At 32.8% G+C, this 16,882-nt stretch overlaps 2 protein-coding genes across 13 annotated transcripts in view; one reads left to right on the forward strand and one right to left on the reverse strand.

The window, feature by feature from the left end:
* LOC132750926 (probable tubulin polyglutamylase TTLL9) overlaps nt 1-16,882 on the reverse strand; it is a 52,591-nt gene that overhangs the window by 22,411 nt on the left and 13,298 nt on the right. For 4 of the 12 annotated variants that reach the window (XM_060741007.1, XM_060741005.1, XM_060741003.1 and 1 more), the window contains 4 exons: nt 12,993-13,040; nt 10,107-10,169; nt 2,781-2,828; nt 329-440 (listed from right to left, as the gene is read on the reverse strand). In XM_060741007.1, the coding sequence (XP_060596990.1) occupies nt 329-440; nt 2,781-2,828; nt 10,107-10,169; nt 12,993-13,040 (271 nt within the window). The remainder of the gene's footprint in view (nt 1-328; nt 441-2,780; nt 2,829-10,106; nt 10,170-12,992; nt 13,041-16,882) is intronic. The other 8 variants (XM_060741006.1, XM_060741011.1, XM_060741009.1 and 5 more) reach the window with 3 other exon arrangements.
* LOC132750929 (uncharacterized) lies at nt 3,031-6,401 on the forward strand. Its single transcript, XM_060741019.1, has 2 exons — nt 3,031-4,572; nt 6,348-6,401. Exon 1 carries the CDS (start codon nt 3,125-3,127, stop codon nt 4,406-4,408), a length of 1,284 nt encoding a protein of 427 aa, XP_060597002.1. The 5' UTR covers nt 3,031-3,124; the 3' UTR covers nt 4,409-4,572; nt 6,348-6,401.

Raw genomic sequence — 16,882 nt, forward strand, 5'->3', positions numbered from 1 at the left:
ATACTATAACTACTGCAAAATCATTATTATTTGTGGGTGACTAATTTTTGTGGTTTTTGTGGATAGGTCAAAAATCCACAAATTTAAACTCCAATGAACATTTCATTTCATCTGCTGTCAATTTATTTTGCGTAACATTATTTTAATCTTAATTTTTGGAACCGAAAATAAACAGTCCCATCAACGAAAATGTTCTTTGTGACGAAACCATGAAATTTCACGCCCACGAAATTACGTGAATTTACAGTATTCAGCAATGATGGCACCAAAATCTGTCTGTAAATACCACACTTTTATCACAATTGTAATGTTCATTGAACTTTCTTACCTCATAATGATTCCTAAAGTGTAAAATTTTCTGATGTTCCTGAAGAAACATTGTGTCATAATTAGCATGAAGCCACTCTCTGTCGCACCAGTAAAAATCCCAATCCCCATCACTGAAAATATATTTTAAACCAACACATATCAGATAACTGGTATTAATGACCACTTAAAATTACCGTATATACTCTTCAAAAAGGTCCACCAAATACAAGTCCCGAAATTATATGTAAAACCCAATTTAAAGCTTAAAGTAACCCAATTGGGTTCAATTGTCCCCCATGGGACTTATAAAATTTGGTTTCAGTTTAAAATTTCCTAAATCTTAACAGAAGAAACATAAGTTAATTTGTATTGTTGAAACTAAACCAGACTTTTAAGTAAGTACATACGGTAGTTCTTAAATAGAATGAAAATATTTATTTTAAAAAAAAAACAGCCTCTTTCTAGTATTCTGTAATGTTTAACAAGAGCACCGCTAGGCGGAGCATTATATGCCCGAAAGTGTGTGTGTTTTTTTTAAGGATGAAGAATTTGTAAGACATTACATAATGACCTCCTTCCAAAAGCAATCCTCTTTTGAATATTCTGGGCCAAATAGAAATTAAAGTATGCTCCGGAAACTGTTTTCAGTTTTAAAGTAATAATGACCTTTGACCTTGTGACTCCAAAATCAATAGGGGTCTTCTACCCAATATGGACAATCATCCTATGAAGTTTGAATATTGTGGTCCAAATAGACCTTAAGTTACGCTCCAGAAACTGTTTTCAGTTTTAAGGTGATAGTGACCTTGACCATTGACCTTGTGACCCAAAAATCAGTAGGGGTGTTCTACCTAATATGGACAATCATCCTATGAAGTTTGAATATTGTGGGCCAAATGGAACTTAAGTTATGCTCCAGAACCAAATTGCTAATGGACGAACGGACGGACAGACGGATGGACGCCAGGGGGTATAACATAATATGCCCGAAATTCTTTCAGGCATATAACATAAAAAATGACACAACTTCAGCAACTGGAAACAATGAATTAAAAGCTTTAATGACTAGCCATGATTATTTCAAATAATTATAATAATTAAATAAACATGAAAAGACAATTTTATTTTCAATGCACTGACAGAAGAACAAAACAACTTATCAGTATTAATTGTTTGTGCTACACTACCGGTAATGAAAAGATTCTTGAATAATCAAACTAATTTACATGTAAATCATTTTTAATGGCAAAAGATTCTGTCATATTTGTAACTTCTTAAAAATTATGGACAACTGCTGCAATAATGAACGTTATGAAAAATAAATTACATGATTGTACACTGTAAAAGTAATTTTTCTGAAAAGAAAACAATGTATAGCTATATATTTTTCAATCCAATTAAACATAAAATATAAAATCCTGTGATGATAAGCAAAAACATGGTTTTATGGTGTTTTTTTTTTTAAATAATCATTACAGATCTGCAAAATTAAGAAGTTAAAAGTTCAGGACATCCATCTAATCTTTACAGTATGAAATTTTTCATTAAAAATATGTAAACACTTTGAGACGATGCTTTACACAAATTTAATATAGACAAGCCAGTCATTGTGGAATACAGTCAAACTTATCAACAAAAGCCAATACAGGAACGTATAGAAGTGGCCTTAATTTGTTCACTGTGGCCTTTGTTTATTTGTCCAATAACAACTTTGTGAAATATGATTCTTGTATGTTTGACAAAAGTTTAGTAATTGCCTATTAGTAAAGTATCAAAAACATGAATTTTACCTAAATGTCAGGTCTCAGATCCATAAGTTAGTATGCTACAATATATCATTCTAGAGTTATTCACCAGACATGGAATGTGTGTGTTATAGAAATACTATAGAGGAATAATTCACAATAAAACATATTTAAAAGACTTGTAAAACTCGACATTCAAAATTTATGTTCAATGAAACACTTGTTTCATAGTGTATGTCCAATTAAACACTTTTAAAGTCAACAATAGTGTATGTTCGATGAACCACAAGTATCAAAGTGATAGTTCTTTTGACATTGAGTTGGGGCTTCAAGGTGAGAGGAAAAAACCATCAAATATTCCATTAAAACATTCAGGAATTAGTAAAAGCTGTCTTTGAGATCTTTACTACATGTATTTGTTAAAAGAGTGATTAAAGACAATCTATTACCTTCAAAAATTATAATCTTTACAAAAAATTTATATAGTTATATTACATTATTTAATATTAATATACATGTTCAGAGTATATCAAAAGCAGAAGGTAATTGCTACATGTTAACATGTTAATACATAGGGGCATATCAAGAGCTTATAATTTCATAAATTTCATTCAATTCTTGGAGAAAAAGGGAGTTTCTATATTTTCTAATTTTAGGAAGAATTGTTATGGTATTTTATTACTGACATAGTTATAGTACATATATTTTAGGACATGTATAACTCACACTGTTCTTGGGGTTGGCTGGGGTGTTGGAAAGCCCCTATTAACAAAGCTGTAAAGTAAAAATACTTTTTGAAATGAACAATAGGAAAACAGCCAAGTCACATGTAACAAGCTCCTGCATATTACTTTCTAACATTATCTCTTTCCCTGTTGTCACAATAAGTAAACTTCAGTCAACAAGCATGCTCAGGACAGACAGACATAATTTTTCATCAAGCCTTCGGCTTCACATGTACAAAATAGCATTTCATTTTGAATTTATGGTTTAAGTCGCGTATTCAAAGGTTTAAATTTCCCGCTATATCACGGACATGCGCGTGACTACCGGAAGTAATAACCGGAAGCATGAAACACATGTTTTCACTTTTTGTTTTGGCGTTGTGGTTGTCGCGTGTTTTTGAAAGTTTGAGTTACTTTAAAAGTTATTTTACGTTTAACCGCATTATTATGGCCCAAGAGGCTCTTCTCGATAGGATAGACCTTCATGCTTCGGGTGAGGACGGAGATTTTTCTGGGTTTTCGGACCAAGAAATTACCGGTAAGAAAGAGAAAAAGTCTTCGGACAAAAAACGGTTAAAATCCGTCGTGGTGGAGAAAGAAAATAAACCTCCTCGTGGTAAAGGCAAAAAACAGTCAGGTAAAACTTTGAATACTAATTCTTCGGAAATATCGGACAGAAATTTATCCTCGGATAAATTTGATTTGAAAAACTTATCTAATAAGGATATTGAAGGTCTTAGGACTCTTCTTGGTATACAGCCTGTTGTTCAACAGAATCCTCAGTTTCTCCCTGATTGTGATAGCTATGACTATAATGAGGATAATTATGATTATATGGATGATGAATCTGTGAATGATAACTATTCTGCTGTTCCTGCAGCATTAAAACCTAACCTTAGGGTGGAGGTTGCTGCCCAGGATGTTGATATTGAAGATACAGGGATTCGTAATCTGTCAAAAGAGTTTTCTTCGGCTTTTGACGATGGTTGTACTGATAATCTAAGACTTGAGTCAGATAGTGATACATGGGATCTTCCCAAATTAAAGACACCAGAGAAAGGTGAGCCAGTGAATGAGTCCTTGGCCAATTTAATTAACACGGCATTTACTGCCCAGTGTGACTTAGACTCTATTTTGAATAAGTACCAAGTACCTAAGAATTGTGACAGGGCCATTCCGCCCATTGTTAACCAGGAAATATGGAAAACATTAGACAAAAGAGCCCATTTTCAAGATAAGTTTATGGTGGACATCCAAAATCTTGTGGTCTCAGGCCTAGGTCCAGTTGTTCAGTTGCTTGAGTATGTGAAAAAGAACAATCTTATGAAAAATGAGGCAAAGTGTATCTTCTCTGACCTGTTTACTGTTCTTGGTCAGGTGCAATACAACCTCAGTTTAAGGAGGAGATATCTTATAAGACCGTATTTGAAGAAGAAGTATTCTTCATTGTGTAGTATTTCGATGCCTATAACAACCAAACTTTTTGGTGATGATGTTTCAAAAGAAGTCAAAAGTTGTGATGCTTTATCGTACATTGGTAAGGATTATACTTACAGCAATTATAGAGGTGTCCAGCGTAGACGCTCTGGTCGAGGATTTGTTAACTCAAATTTTAGTAATTACGGCTAACAGTCATCTAAATACAATCAGCGTTCTGGTTTTAGGACTAGACCGTATCCGTTACGTGGACAATCTTTCAAGATTGGTCTAGGCGGACGAGGAAGAGGTATGAGAAGAGGTGCCTTGGCTTCTGCTACAGCCAGTGCCCCAAACGATCAGGAATAAATGAAAGGGTAAGTCAAGTTGGACGTACACAGTATTTTTTAAGTGTATGGAAAAAATTTACTTCAGATCCTTGGATCTTGAATGCAATATCGGGGTATAAGATAGATTTTAATGAAAATCCTTTTCAAAGAAGCATTCCTAATGAAATTCCTTTTTGTTCAGATCAAAAAGCAATTGTTCATAATGAAATTCAAGATTTGTTGAAAAAAGGAGCAATTATTAAATCAGAATCAGAGATTGATCAATTTATTTCAACAATATTTATTGTTCCTAAACCTAATAATAAATTTCGACCAGTTATAAACTTGAGATTTTTAAATGAGTTCGTACAATATAGTCATTTTAAACAGGAAACATTTTCTATTGTTTTGGATTTGATTAAACAAAATGATTTTATGACAAAAGTTGATTTATCTGATGCATATTTCTCTATTCCTATACATCCTTCACACTGGAAATATTTGAAGTTTTCATTCAATTCTATTTTATACTCATTTGTATGTTTACCATTTGGTTTGAAAATAGACCCATATTTGTTTACTAAAGTATTACGTCCCATTTTTGCTTGGTTTAGACAGCAAGATATACGCTGTTCTTATTATATTGATGATTCTATTAATTTTAATGAGTTGTCACATGTGTGTTTGAATAATACGGTTACTATTACAAAGACATTACAGAGTTTAGGATTTACTATAAATGAGAAAAAGTCTGTACTAATCCCTTGTCAGAGAATTATTTTCTTTGGTCATATTATTGATACAGTTCAGTTCAAGGTATTTTTGACTGATGAAAAAGTACAGAAAATTATGTCGAAAGCATCCTATTTATTGCAAAATGAGGTTGTTTTGGTCAGACAGTTGGCATCTTTTATAGGTGTGATAGTTAGTTCTTTTTATGCAATTTTAGAAGGGCCACTACATTATAGAGCCCTTGAAAGAGACAAGTTGATAGGTTTAGGTCAAAATATGAATTTTGATAATAAAGTTAGTTTGTCTACGAAAAGTATTCAAGAAATTCAATGGTGGTTAAAAAACGTGAAGAATAAAAATGGTAAAAGAATCAGGCCTATTTCTGTATCCAGAAGGTGTTTTACAGATGCGTCGATGGAAGGTTATGGTGGAATAGACCTGATTTCTGGCTTGCACACACAAGGCAGATGGAAAAATCAGGAATGTGGTTATCATATTAATTATTTGGAACTCCTTGCAGTTTTTTACTGCATGCAAGCATTTTACAATGAATTTTGTGATATTCATATTGAGATTCATTCAGATTCTGTTTCAGTGGTAACTTACATAAATAATTTTGGTGGTATGAATTCTTTGGAATTAGATGACCTTTCAAAATGTTTATGGGAATGGTGTTTGAGTAGAAATATATATATTTCTGCTGTACATGTCCCTGGTAAATTAAATAGTGCTGATTATTTTTCTAGAAATTTTTCAGATTCCACTGAATGGACATTGAAAAAAGATATTTTTGAAAGATTATGTAGACACACATTTATGCCTAACATAGACCTTTTTGCTTCTAGACTTAATAATCACTTACCTAAATTTGTTTTATGGTTTCCCGAACCAGGGGCTTACGCAGTTAATGCTTTTTCATTATCATGGAAGGATATGATACCATACATCTTTCCTCCATTTAATTTAATTGGGAAAGTACTAAATAAAATTGTTATTGATGAGGTTGATAGAGCTCTAATGGTTGTTCCTTTTTGGTTCACACAACCTTGGTTCCCTATTCTACTTGAAAACCTTTGTGATTTTCCTATCAGGTTACCCAGACACAGAGATCTTCTAGTTTTGCCGCACAATGGAACATTACACCCTTTAGGAAGAAAATTAACAAGAGCTGTCACAGGAGACAGCGAAGCTCGACTAATGAAATACTGGACGCAGTAAGGAGGACAAAACTATGAAAGAAAAATCAATTATGTATAATTATGTATTAAGTTACAGTAAAAAATAACATTTGTTAACATAAATTCCAAGATCAAGGGGAATAATTCTAGAAATAGTCATGCTAGAGTTATGGACCTTGCCACACAACATTTGTGTAATGATAAGAAATATATATTTGAAGTTTGAAGTAGATACCTTAAAAAATAAAGAAGTTATTATATTTCTTAAAGAAAATCCTAAGTTCAAAGAGAGATAAATCTGTAAATATTGCTTCAAGAGTTATGAACACTGTCACATAAAATGTAATTGATGATAAGGAATAAGTATTAGAAGTTTGAGGTAGATACCTTTAAAAATAAAAAAGTTAAAAATAAAAAATACATTTTTCTAGTAAATAAATCTAAGTTTATGGGGAGATAATTCTTGCAATATTGGTGCTAGAGTTATGAACCTTGTCACATAAGATGTGGATGATGATAACGTAAATATAATTGAAGTATGAAGTTGATCACTTCAGAAATAAATAAGTTACAGTAAAAAATAATATTTTTTATGGAAAATTCTAAGTTCAAAGGGAGATAAATCTGAAAATATTGGTGCTAGAGTTATGAACCTTGTCACATAAGATGGGGATGATGATAAGGTACATATATTTGAAGTATGAGGTTGATCCCTTAAGAAATAAAGAAGAAACAGTAAGAAATATTATTTTTTGAGGAAAATTCTAAGTTCAAGGGGAGATAAATCTGAAAATATTGGTGCTAGAGTTATGAACCTTGTCACATAAGATGGGGATGATGATAAGGTACATATATTTGAAGTATGAGGTTGATCCCTTAAGAAATAAAGAAGTATCAGTAAAAAATAGTATTTTTTAAGGAAAATTCTAAGTTCAAGGGGAGATAAATCTGAAAATATTGGTGCTAGAGTTATGAACCTTCTCACATAAGATGTGGTTGATGATAAGGAACATATATTTGAAGTTTGAAGTTGATACCTTAAGAAATGACAAAGTTATAGTGAAAAATATTTTACTGCACCAAAACTTTAATCTAAAATCTGGACGCGGACGTGGACGCCGGGGCGAGTAGGACAGCTCTCCATATACTTCGTATAGTCGAGCTAAAAATGATTGGAGTGGTGTTATCAGGGAAAGCCTGCAGAGTAAGGGAATTTCATCAAATGTTGCAGATTTCATCGCAGAATCTTGGTCACAGGGCACGAGAAAACAGTATAGCAGTGCCTGGAAAAGATGGTATATGTGGAATTCTATTAGATGTTCCAGTCCAATTTGTTCGTCTGAAGGTGTAGTCGTGAGTTACCTGTATTTTTTATTTCAATCTGGTATGTCTTATTCGGTTATAAATCTTCATAAAGCGATGTTAATGCAAACATTGTCCTTATTGGGAAATACATGGTGTAGTGACAACAAAATGATTGTAAGATTCATGAGAAGTGTATTTTTACATAAACCGGCTAAACCGCGTTATATAATGATTTGGGATGTTTCTGTTGTTTTGTGTTATTTACAAAAGTTAATGCCATTATCTAGGTTATCTTTGAAATTATTAACTTTTAAAACCTTAGCCTTGATTGCTCTTGCAACTGCACCAAGAGCTCAGACTTTGTGTTCTTTAACTTTAGACAATATGTTTATTCAACAACAGGCAGTTGTTTTCACATTCACGGATATTTTGAAGACATCCAAGACAGGTCAATATTACTCTATAAGGATAGAGCATTATCTCGAAGAAAATATATGTCCAATGCATACTCTACTTTATTATGTTAAAAAGACTGCTGATATTAGAAAAAGTAAAAAGGTGTTTGTTTCATATGTTACCTTTAATGCTGTTTCTTCGAGCACTTTGGCAAGATGGTTAAAAAATGTGTTAAGTTTAGCAGGGATTGATATAACTAAATATAAGGCGCATTCTTATAGAGGAGCATCAGCTTCGGCTGCCTATAATAAAGGATGTTCACTAAGGGAGATTTTAAAAACTGCTGATTGGAAATCATCTAAAAATTTTCATAAATTTTATTGTAGAAACTTAGAATCTGGTATTTCTTATAATGATGCTGTTTTTGGAACATAGAATATTTTTTGAGGTATTAAACTTGGAAAATATTTGTTTTTTGTTGCCTTTAAAGATGCTATTTTGTACATGTGAAGCCAAAGGCTTGATGAAAAATAATGGACCCCCATCCAAGCTTTAGTGCAGGATGGAGGGCATTATTTGAATAAAGCCGGAGGCTGAGCATGTACAAACCCTCCCTTGTGTATAGTATCATAGTAAGTGATAAATGTCTTATTATATAATATAGAGAGGTTTTAACCCTCCCTTAGTTGCTTTATTGCAACAAAAAACACTCTTTAAATGAGTGAAAACATGTGTTTCATGCTTCCGGTTATTACTTCCGGTAGTCACGCGCATGTCCGTGATATAGCGGGAAATTTAAACCTTTGAATACGCGACTTAAACCATAAATTCAAAATGAAATGCTATTTTGTACATGCTCAGCCTCCGGCTTTATTCAAATAATGCCCTCCATCCTGCACTAAAGCTTGGATGGGGGTCCATTTTATAAAAACAATCAAATTTTGCAAAGAAGGTACCTACATGGATATGCAATGTGTATAATATATAACATTGTACCAGCAGGTGGCTAAACTAAGCAAGTATTCCTGAATTCTTTACCAGTGGGTGCTGTGCAATTATTTGTTAAATTTGTATGAAATAACACTGCACAAGTATGAATCTCTTAAGACAAACAGCCCTCAACCAAATGACCAAATAATCATGCTAATTAAAGACTCAGGTTTATGAACTCCCAAACAAGCCTATCTACTTAATTCATAACTGCCCTGGCTGTGCTAACTTGGCAGGCCTATATAAGACGTGGTCAAGCCCAATGAAATAAAACAAAAAGCTACAAAATGATAAAAAAGTATAAAAAAATAACTAGCTACAATGTAATAGTTTCCTACTTTCTTTAGGCATTTTCATCTTACTGACAATCGCAATTTTCAGAATCCACTCTACACAATCCATATGCCCGGGTTACCGAGGATGACAGTTGCTAGCAATTTAATAGTCCAGAACCATGTGGTGTATATTTTTCCTTTGTTTGGGTACAGTATTAAAGAACCCTTCTCAATTGAAAATATAGACAATTTTTCCCAATTCATAAAAATGAAAATTTATCCAAGTATACAACTTTAAAATATCATATCTGCTGGGAAATGAATCCCTGAAAAATACTCAATTAAAATCTAGAATATGCCAATGGTATATGTAAACTAGCATTATTGAATATTCAAAAGATACAAAAATCGAGACATTGATCTATATATTGTAATGATAAATAAAACAGAAGATATGAAATTATGTCAGCTTTAAAAAAATCCTAATTTTGCCATCACAATGTGCATTTTTTTCTGAAACCAGACCTTTTCAAAAATATTTTTTTTTTTTTAAAATTGTTGTTTATGCATAACTCACTATAAAACAAAACACAATAAAACAAAACTTGTAATATGAATAAACAATCTACTAAATACCCTGCAACAAATGGAAATAACAACTAAAACATTTGCATGAACTACCCGATATTACCTGTGAGTTACATACCTTGATTTTGATGATGTTGTCGCTGAGCCTGTTGCTTGGTTACTGGGAGTGGAATTCTGGGTACTTAAAAACACAACACTCAACAAACATATAAATGACAACAAGCAAAATAGATCTTATGACAAACACAGAATTTAATGAATATAATAATGAAGAAGGAGAATTAGGAATAACACAGAATAGTACCATAATGCCTTTCATCAATTATACTGTTGTTTAAAAAACAAATCAGTTCTCAGAAATAAAATTGATTTATAATTTGATCTCTACAAATTTAAACACACTTTGGCTTATTCCTTTGCTGAGATATTGATTGGACCAAGATTGTACACACAAGCTTCAGCCTGACCTTGACCTTATGATTTCAAAATCAGAGACTTAGAGTGTTACTGTGACCTTGACTTGTAGACCTCAAATCAATAAAGGACATCTACTGACCATGGAAATGTCAAGTTACATAAAGTACTGCTTATTCCTTTTCAGTGATCAGACATGGATTAAAACAACACATCACTGTGACCTTGACCTTTGACCTACTGAAATCAAAATTGGTTAACAACTGGCCATGGACACTATTCTTACTAAGGTTGTCAAATTTTGTCTAATACACCTTCTCAAGTTATTGATCAGACAAGGATTTCACAGAGTAACAAAGGGATGGATGAACAGACCCATCCATTTTTTGAAGGGGGAGGGGCATAACAAAACGAATTAAATTATAAAAAAAAACAACAAGAGCGATCAGTAATCACATGTGTCGCCTCATGATGGCCAATTTCATGTTGGGACAAATTTTGTGACAGACAGACAGACAGACAGAAGGACAGTGCACAACTACACTTGGTACTGATCATTCCTGTAAAGTTTGAATAAAATTGCACCAGTAGTTTATGAGGAGTAGTCCGGACAAGCTTTTGCGTATCTGGCAACACACAGAAAAAAAAACCTTTTTATCAAAGGGCCATTACTCGGCCAAAAATCATTCAACCAGAAAACCCGTGCAATATGCGCAAGGACTTGAGCTACAGATCAATCCTATAAAGTTTCATTGAAATTGCATTAGTGGTATATGAGAAGTAGTCCGGACAAACTTTAAAATTAAAAATTATTAAAGTGCCATAACTCTGACAAAAATCATTGAACCGGAAAATGCTGACTATATGCACAACAACACTTGGTACTGATCATTCCTGTAAAGTTTGGATGAAATTGCACCTGTAGTTTATGAGGAGTAGTCCGGACAAGCTTTTGTGTACCTGGCAACACACAGAAAAAAACAACTTTTTGTCAAAGGGCCATAACTCGGCCAAAAATAATTCAACCGGAAAACCCGTGCAATATGCGCAAGGACTTGAGCTACAGATCAATCCTGTAAAGTTTCATTGAAATTGCATTAGTGGTATAAGAGAAGTAGTCCGGACAAACTTTAAAAATAAAAATTATTAAAGGGCCATAACTCTGACAAAATGCTGACAATATGCACAACTAGACTTGGTACTGATCATTCCTGTAAAGTTTGGATAAAATTGCACCAGTAGTTTATGAGCAGTAGTCCGAACAAGTTTTATGACGGACGGACGGACAGACAGACAGACAGACAGACAGACGGACAGACGGACATACAGACGACGGAGAAGTGATCCCTATATGTCGCCACTACTCTGTAGAGGCGACACAATAAATGGCATTATGGCACAATTACTAAGCACACAGAAAAATATTAAGGATGTCATGTGAATATATAATTATTCATGATAACACAACATAGAGGTTAAAGATGATTCAAAATGAACAAAGTTAATAATGTATTGTGAAAATTTTATAAGTTAAAAATGAAATCTTTTGAAAATGAAGGGCATATTTAATACAAATGAGGTGTGCCATGACAAAACCAACGTAGTCTGATCAGGATCCATGCTGTTCCCTTACAAACCCTATTACAAGTAGAGAAACTGATAGCGAACAGCATGAATCCTGATCAGACTGCTTGGATGCGCAGGCTGGTCTGGATCCACGCTGGTCGCAAACCCACTATGTTGGTTTTGTCATGACAAGGCTCAAATTACATTGAACATTTTTGTTACACATACAAAGATTCTAACATTCTAAATATCATAGGAAACTAGACTTAACTCTCCAAAATTTCTTAACTTTCTAAATTTCCAAAGATTTGAAGTAGCTTCAGGGATACCCGTATCCCAGGCAGCAGTGATCTTAACCTTTGACCTTACAACTTAAAATCAATAAGGGTCATCTACTTGTCATGGGCAATGTCAGCCACTCTCAAGTACAACAATCTTGGAATTATGACATCTCAGCCTTGATTAGACAATTGTTTTACACAAAGTATTACTGTGACCTTGACCTAGTGACTGTTGTTAAGCTGTGACCTTGACCTAGTGACTGTTGTAAAGCTGTGACCTTGACTTAGTGACTGTTGTTAAGCTGTGACCTTGACAAAGTGTTATAAATTGTGGAGTTACTTAAAGAAAGTAATACCTTAACATTTTTGAAAAGAACAAATCAAATCTTATGCACATTTATACTTTGTTGACCTATTAAATAATGTTTATTAAGTCTAATCGATTTTGAAATCTGACACAATTTGACCCTTCAGTCTAAGAACCAATTTTTCTAAATGCAAATGAATACATAAACATCATCCTTATCCCCCACCCATACTTCCCTAACTCACTTATTTCAAGGAAAGCATGATAAAATTCATAATAAATCAAGTTCACATTTCTTCTGCAAAATCAAAAGGATGGGGAGCATGTAATGGCCTGTTGCAACTGGATGACCTTAATTTAAGATTAAAGGTCAGGTAACATGTTACAGCAATGCTACAATGGCCAGATGTAAATACAAAAATACAGACAAACTAACCTTGTCTTTGCTGATGTCGTTCCTCCTGAAGAGGAAGCCCCTGTTGTGCTGTAAATAATTCAGTAATGAGAAAATGATGTAAAAATGATGAATGAACGATTTTTGTTTACAAAATAATTTACGCTATGATCAATGAAATAAAAAGAAAGACGAACAGCGTTTGGAAATGAAGCAAAGAAGAGTTAATGTGTGAATCACACATAATTAACACACATGATTCCAATAACCAGCATGTATCTTATTAACCCTTTCACTGCCATAGGGACGGCTTTTGCCGTTTCTATAATTATAATAATAATAATAAATTAATAATAATAATAAAAATAATAATAAATATAAAGAAAATTATAAGATCAACAATAATTATTATTATACTAGCAGATTAATGGAAACATTATAATACTAATAACAAATAATAATAATTATATTAATTAATAATATAGTAATTTCTTAGAAAATCCTCTGGCAAATAGGTGATCAATAATAAAACAATAACCCTCTGGCAGCGAAAGGGTTAATAACTGATTAAATTAAACAGGTCAATTTAATTTTTTCACTAATTTACTGAAGCCTGCCATACCATAAACAATATATCATGTCAACCCACCTTTTATCTCTTTACATTTCATTTCCTTTACAACAAGAGCTGTCGGTAGGACAGCATGCTCGACTATTCTTAGTGCTTGATAGTAAAAAAAATGCCTGATACAGTTACCTCCTCCTGTTTACAGGTTGGGGTCATGATGGTGAACAAGTGTGCAAAGTTTCAAAGCCATATGTCAATGGACTTTGAAAATATTTGAACTATTACAAAAACTTTAACGTAAATTCTAAGTCGAAAAAGGGGCATAATTCTGTCAAAATGCTTGATAGAGTTACCTCCTCCTGTTTACAGGTTGGGGTCATGATGTTGAACAAGTGTGCAAAGTTTCAAAGCCATATGTCAATGGACTTTGAAAATATTTGAACTATTACAAAAACTTTAACGTAAATTCTAAGTCGAAAAAGGGGCATAATTCTGTCAAAATGCTTAATAGAGTTACCTCCTGCTGTCTACATGTTGGGGTTATGATGTTGAACAAGTGTGCAAAGTTTCAAAGCCATATGTCTATGGACTTTGAAAATATTTGAACTATTACAAAAACTTTAACGTAAATTCTAAGTCGAAAAAGGGGCATAATTCTGTCAAAATGCTTGATAGAGTTACCTCCTCCTGTCTACAGGTTGGGGTCATGATGGTGAACAAGTGTGCAAAGTTTCAAAGCCATATGTCAATGGACTTTGAAAATATTTGAACTATTACAAAAACTTTAACATAAGTGGTTACGCCGACGCCGACGCTCGGGTGACTGCAATAGCTCTACTTATTCTTATCGAATAGTCGAGCTAAAAATAAAGGAGCATTATAAATATATGATTCATAACTCTTCCATTTTTGTCTTTTTTCTGTCCTCGTTAAAAACCCAAACAATTATATTAAGAATACACCTGTCTGTAAATTTGAACCACGAAGGAATGAAGGTTTTTTGATTAGTCAACATTTTATATGAATTCAACCATTTTGCTTGTGTGTAAATAACTATTCAGTAAAAGACCATCTATCCATTTAGGAACATAAGATCAGTCATGAAAAGCCTGGCTTTTGACATACATGTATTTTCTTTGATTTTGTTTAAAAAGGGTTCATCATAGTCTGTTTGGGCACATATGAATGCTAGGTTATTTTTGTGTCATATATACACATTTGTCTATTTGGAAAAAGCCGGGATGTCAAGGCTGTTTGATTTTTAAAGTTATGTATAAAGGTGACATTATGACAAAATACTGCATCTTTACATTGTTAATTAATCTTTATTGGTTAATTATTGTAATTATATTACCTATATAATACATATGGCTGCAGTAAATTTATGAAACATACTCATTTTTTTTCTCACATAAAGGAATTCACAGTGCTGCCTGAAAAGGTCATTATAAAGATTTCTGACATATAATGATATATGGCCATGTTGTCAGCAATATAACCAATTATAATAGGCCATATAACCTGTCAAAACATTCTTTATTCATGGATATATCATAGGTTATTATAACTTTTTTAGATAAGAATCTCTATTTTGTATATAGGACAAAATGATAATGTTTATATACTTGTACTTTATACTGTTTATTATTAGACAAGTTCTGAGAATTAATCATCAAAAACAGAATTTCGCATCCATACTCTGTAGCAAATGAAGGTACAAAATGACCTATGTCAATCATATGACTACTATTAATAAAAAAGAGCTGTCAGTAGGACAGCCTGCTCAACTAAATTATTCTCAGTACATGAGAGTAAAACAAGAGCCTGGTTAATATACAGTATTTTCTAAGTTCAAAAAATAATCCTAATTTTGACATAATCCATGGTGGAGATTTGGACATTGGGACAGTCACCTCCTATTATTTTATTATACTCTCTCAGACTTATTACATAATTTACACTGTCTTTGTTCTCTCGAAATATTTTGCCATCTGCCAGATCAAGTTGAGAATAACAATGTAAAAATTTAAGTTATGTACAAATAAAATATCTAAGTAATAATCATGATAAAACTTGTTTTCTATAGAACTCTTATACAGTGAAAAATTTGTTCATGATTTAATTAACAACACTACACAAAATTAGAAAATATTGGGTCTAAAAAATAACCCTGTCAATAAACTCTTTGATAAACTTATTGTGATTTAAATTCTAAGTATTGTCTCACACATAGCTAAAACCATGTATATCCAACAATTTTTTTTATCTCTCTGGCCCAATTAGTATGAAGATCAGTGTTTGTACCAAACAGAAAATTAAAGCACTTTTTGTCAATTACCTTGTCTCAGGCATATTAATTATTTTTAACAACATACAAAAGATATAAATATAGTAAGGATAATGTCCACATTCCAAATGAATAGTCATTAGATTATTTTTCATTCACACATAAGTATTTAATATGTACTTGTTCAACACACTGAAAATGCTCTTTGAAACCCTAAATTTCATAACTATATTATAGACGAAGCAGGCCAGGTAACACCTTGGTATCAGACAGATTTAAAAAACATTGAATTTGGGCACATTCATACATAGGAAATAGAATATTGTTTAAAACAAGTTTACTTTTATTGGCTTTCATAACATTTTAATTGGCCATATCATTCAAAGAAAGAGCTAGAAAAAGGAATCTCCAACATAAGTAAATGACAGTACTACATCAAAATTAATACCAGCAAAGTGCCATCTTTCAAAGATGCGAAATTTCCCCCTTTTTAAATTTCTCTCAAATAAGTGGGTGAAGTTTCATTCCATCCAATAGGTTTTGACATTCCAACTTGCACGCAAAAACTTAACCAAAGTGTTGAGATGATGCCACTATGATGCTAACACCAGGGTGATCACAATAGCTCTCCCTATTCCTTGAATAGTTGAGCTAAAAAATGAAATCAAATCTTATATATATATAAGAAGATAATTGTAAAGTAATTTGAAAGAAAAGTCAGACAAGTAGGAAGATTGCTTGAGGGTTTTTTGGTGTTTTTCTTATTTTCTCCCTACAAAACTTGTTACAGATTTGCCTCCACCAGACTATTTAAATGAAAGAACTCAAATGTTACCTTTAATGTCATATATCAGAGATCAGGCAGATTAACAGAAAAAATGGAGTGCTAAACTAGGGGTATTAAAACTAAATGAGCCGTGTCATGACAAAACCAACATAATGTGATTGCGACCAGCATGGATCCAGACCAGCCGGCGCATCCGCGCAGTCTGATAAGGATCCATACTGTTCACTTACAGACCATATAACAAGTAAAGAAACTGATAGCGAACAGCATGGATTCTGATCAGACTGCGC

The sequence above is a fragment of the Ruditapes philippinarum genome, unplaced genomic scaffold (genome assembly GCF_026571515.1).
Source record: "Ruditapes philippinarum isolate M1 unplaced genomic scaffold, ASM2657151v2 ctg795_1_1_1_1, whole genome shotgun sequence".
NCBI classification, from domain to species: Eukaryota; Metazoa; Mollusca; class Bivalvia; order Venerida; family Veneridae; genus Ruditapes; species Ruditapes philippinarum.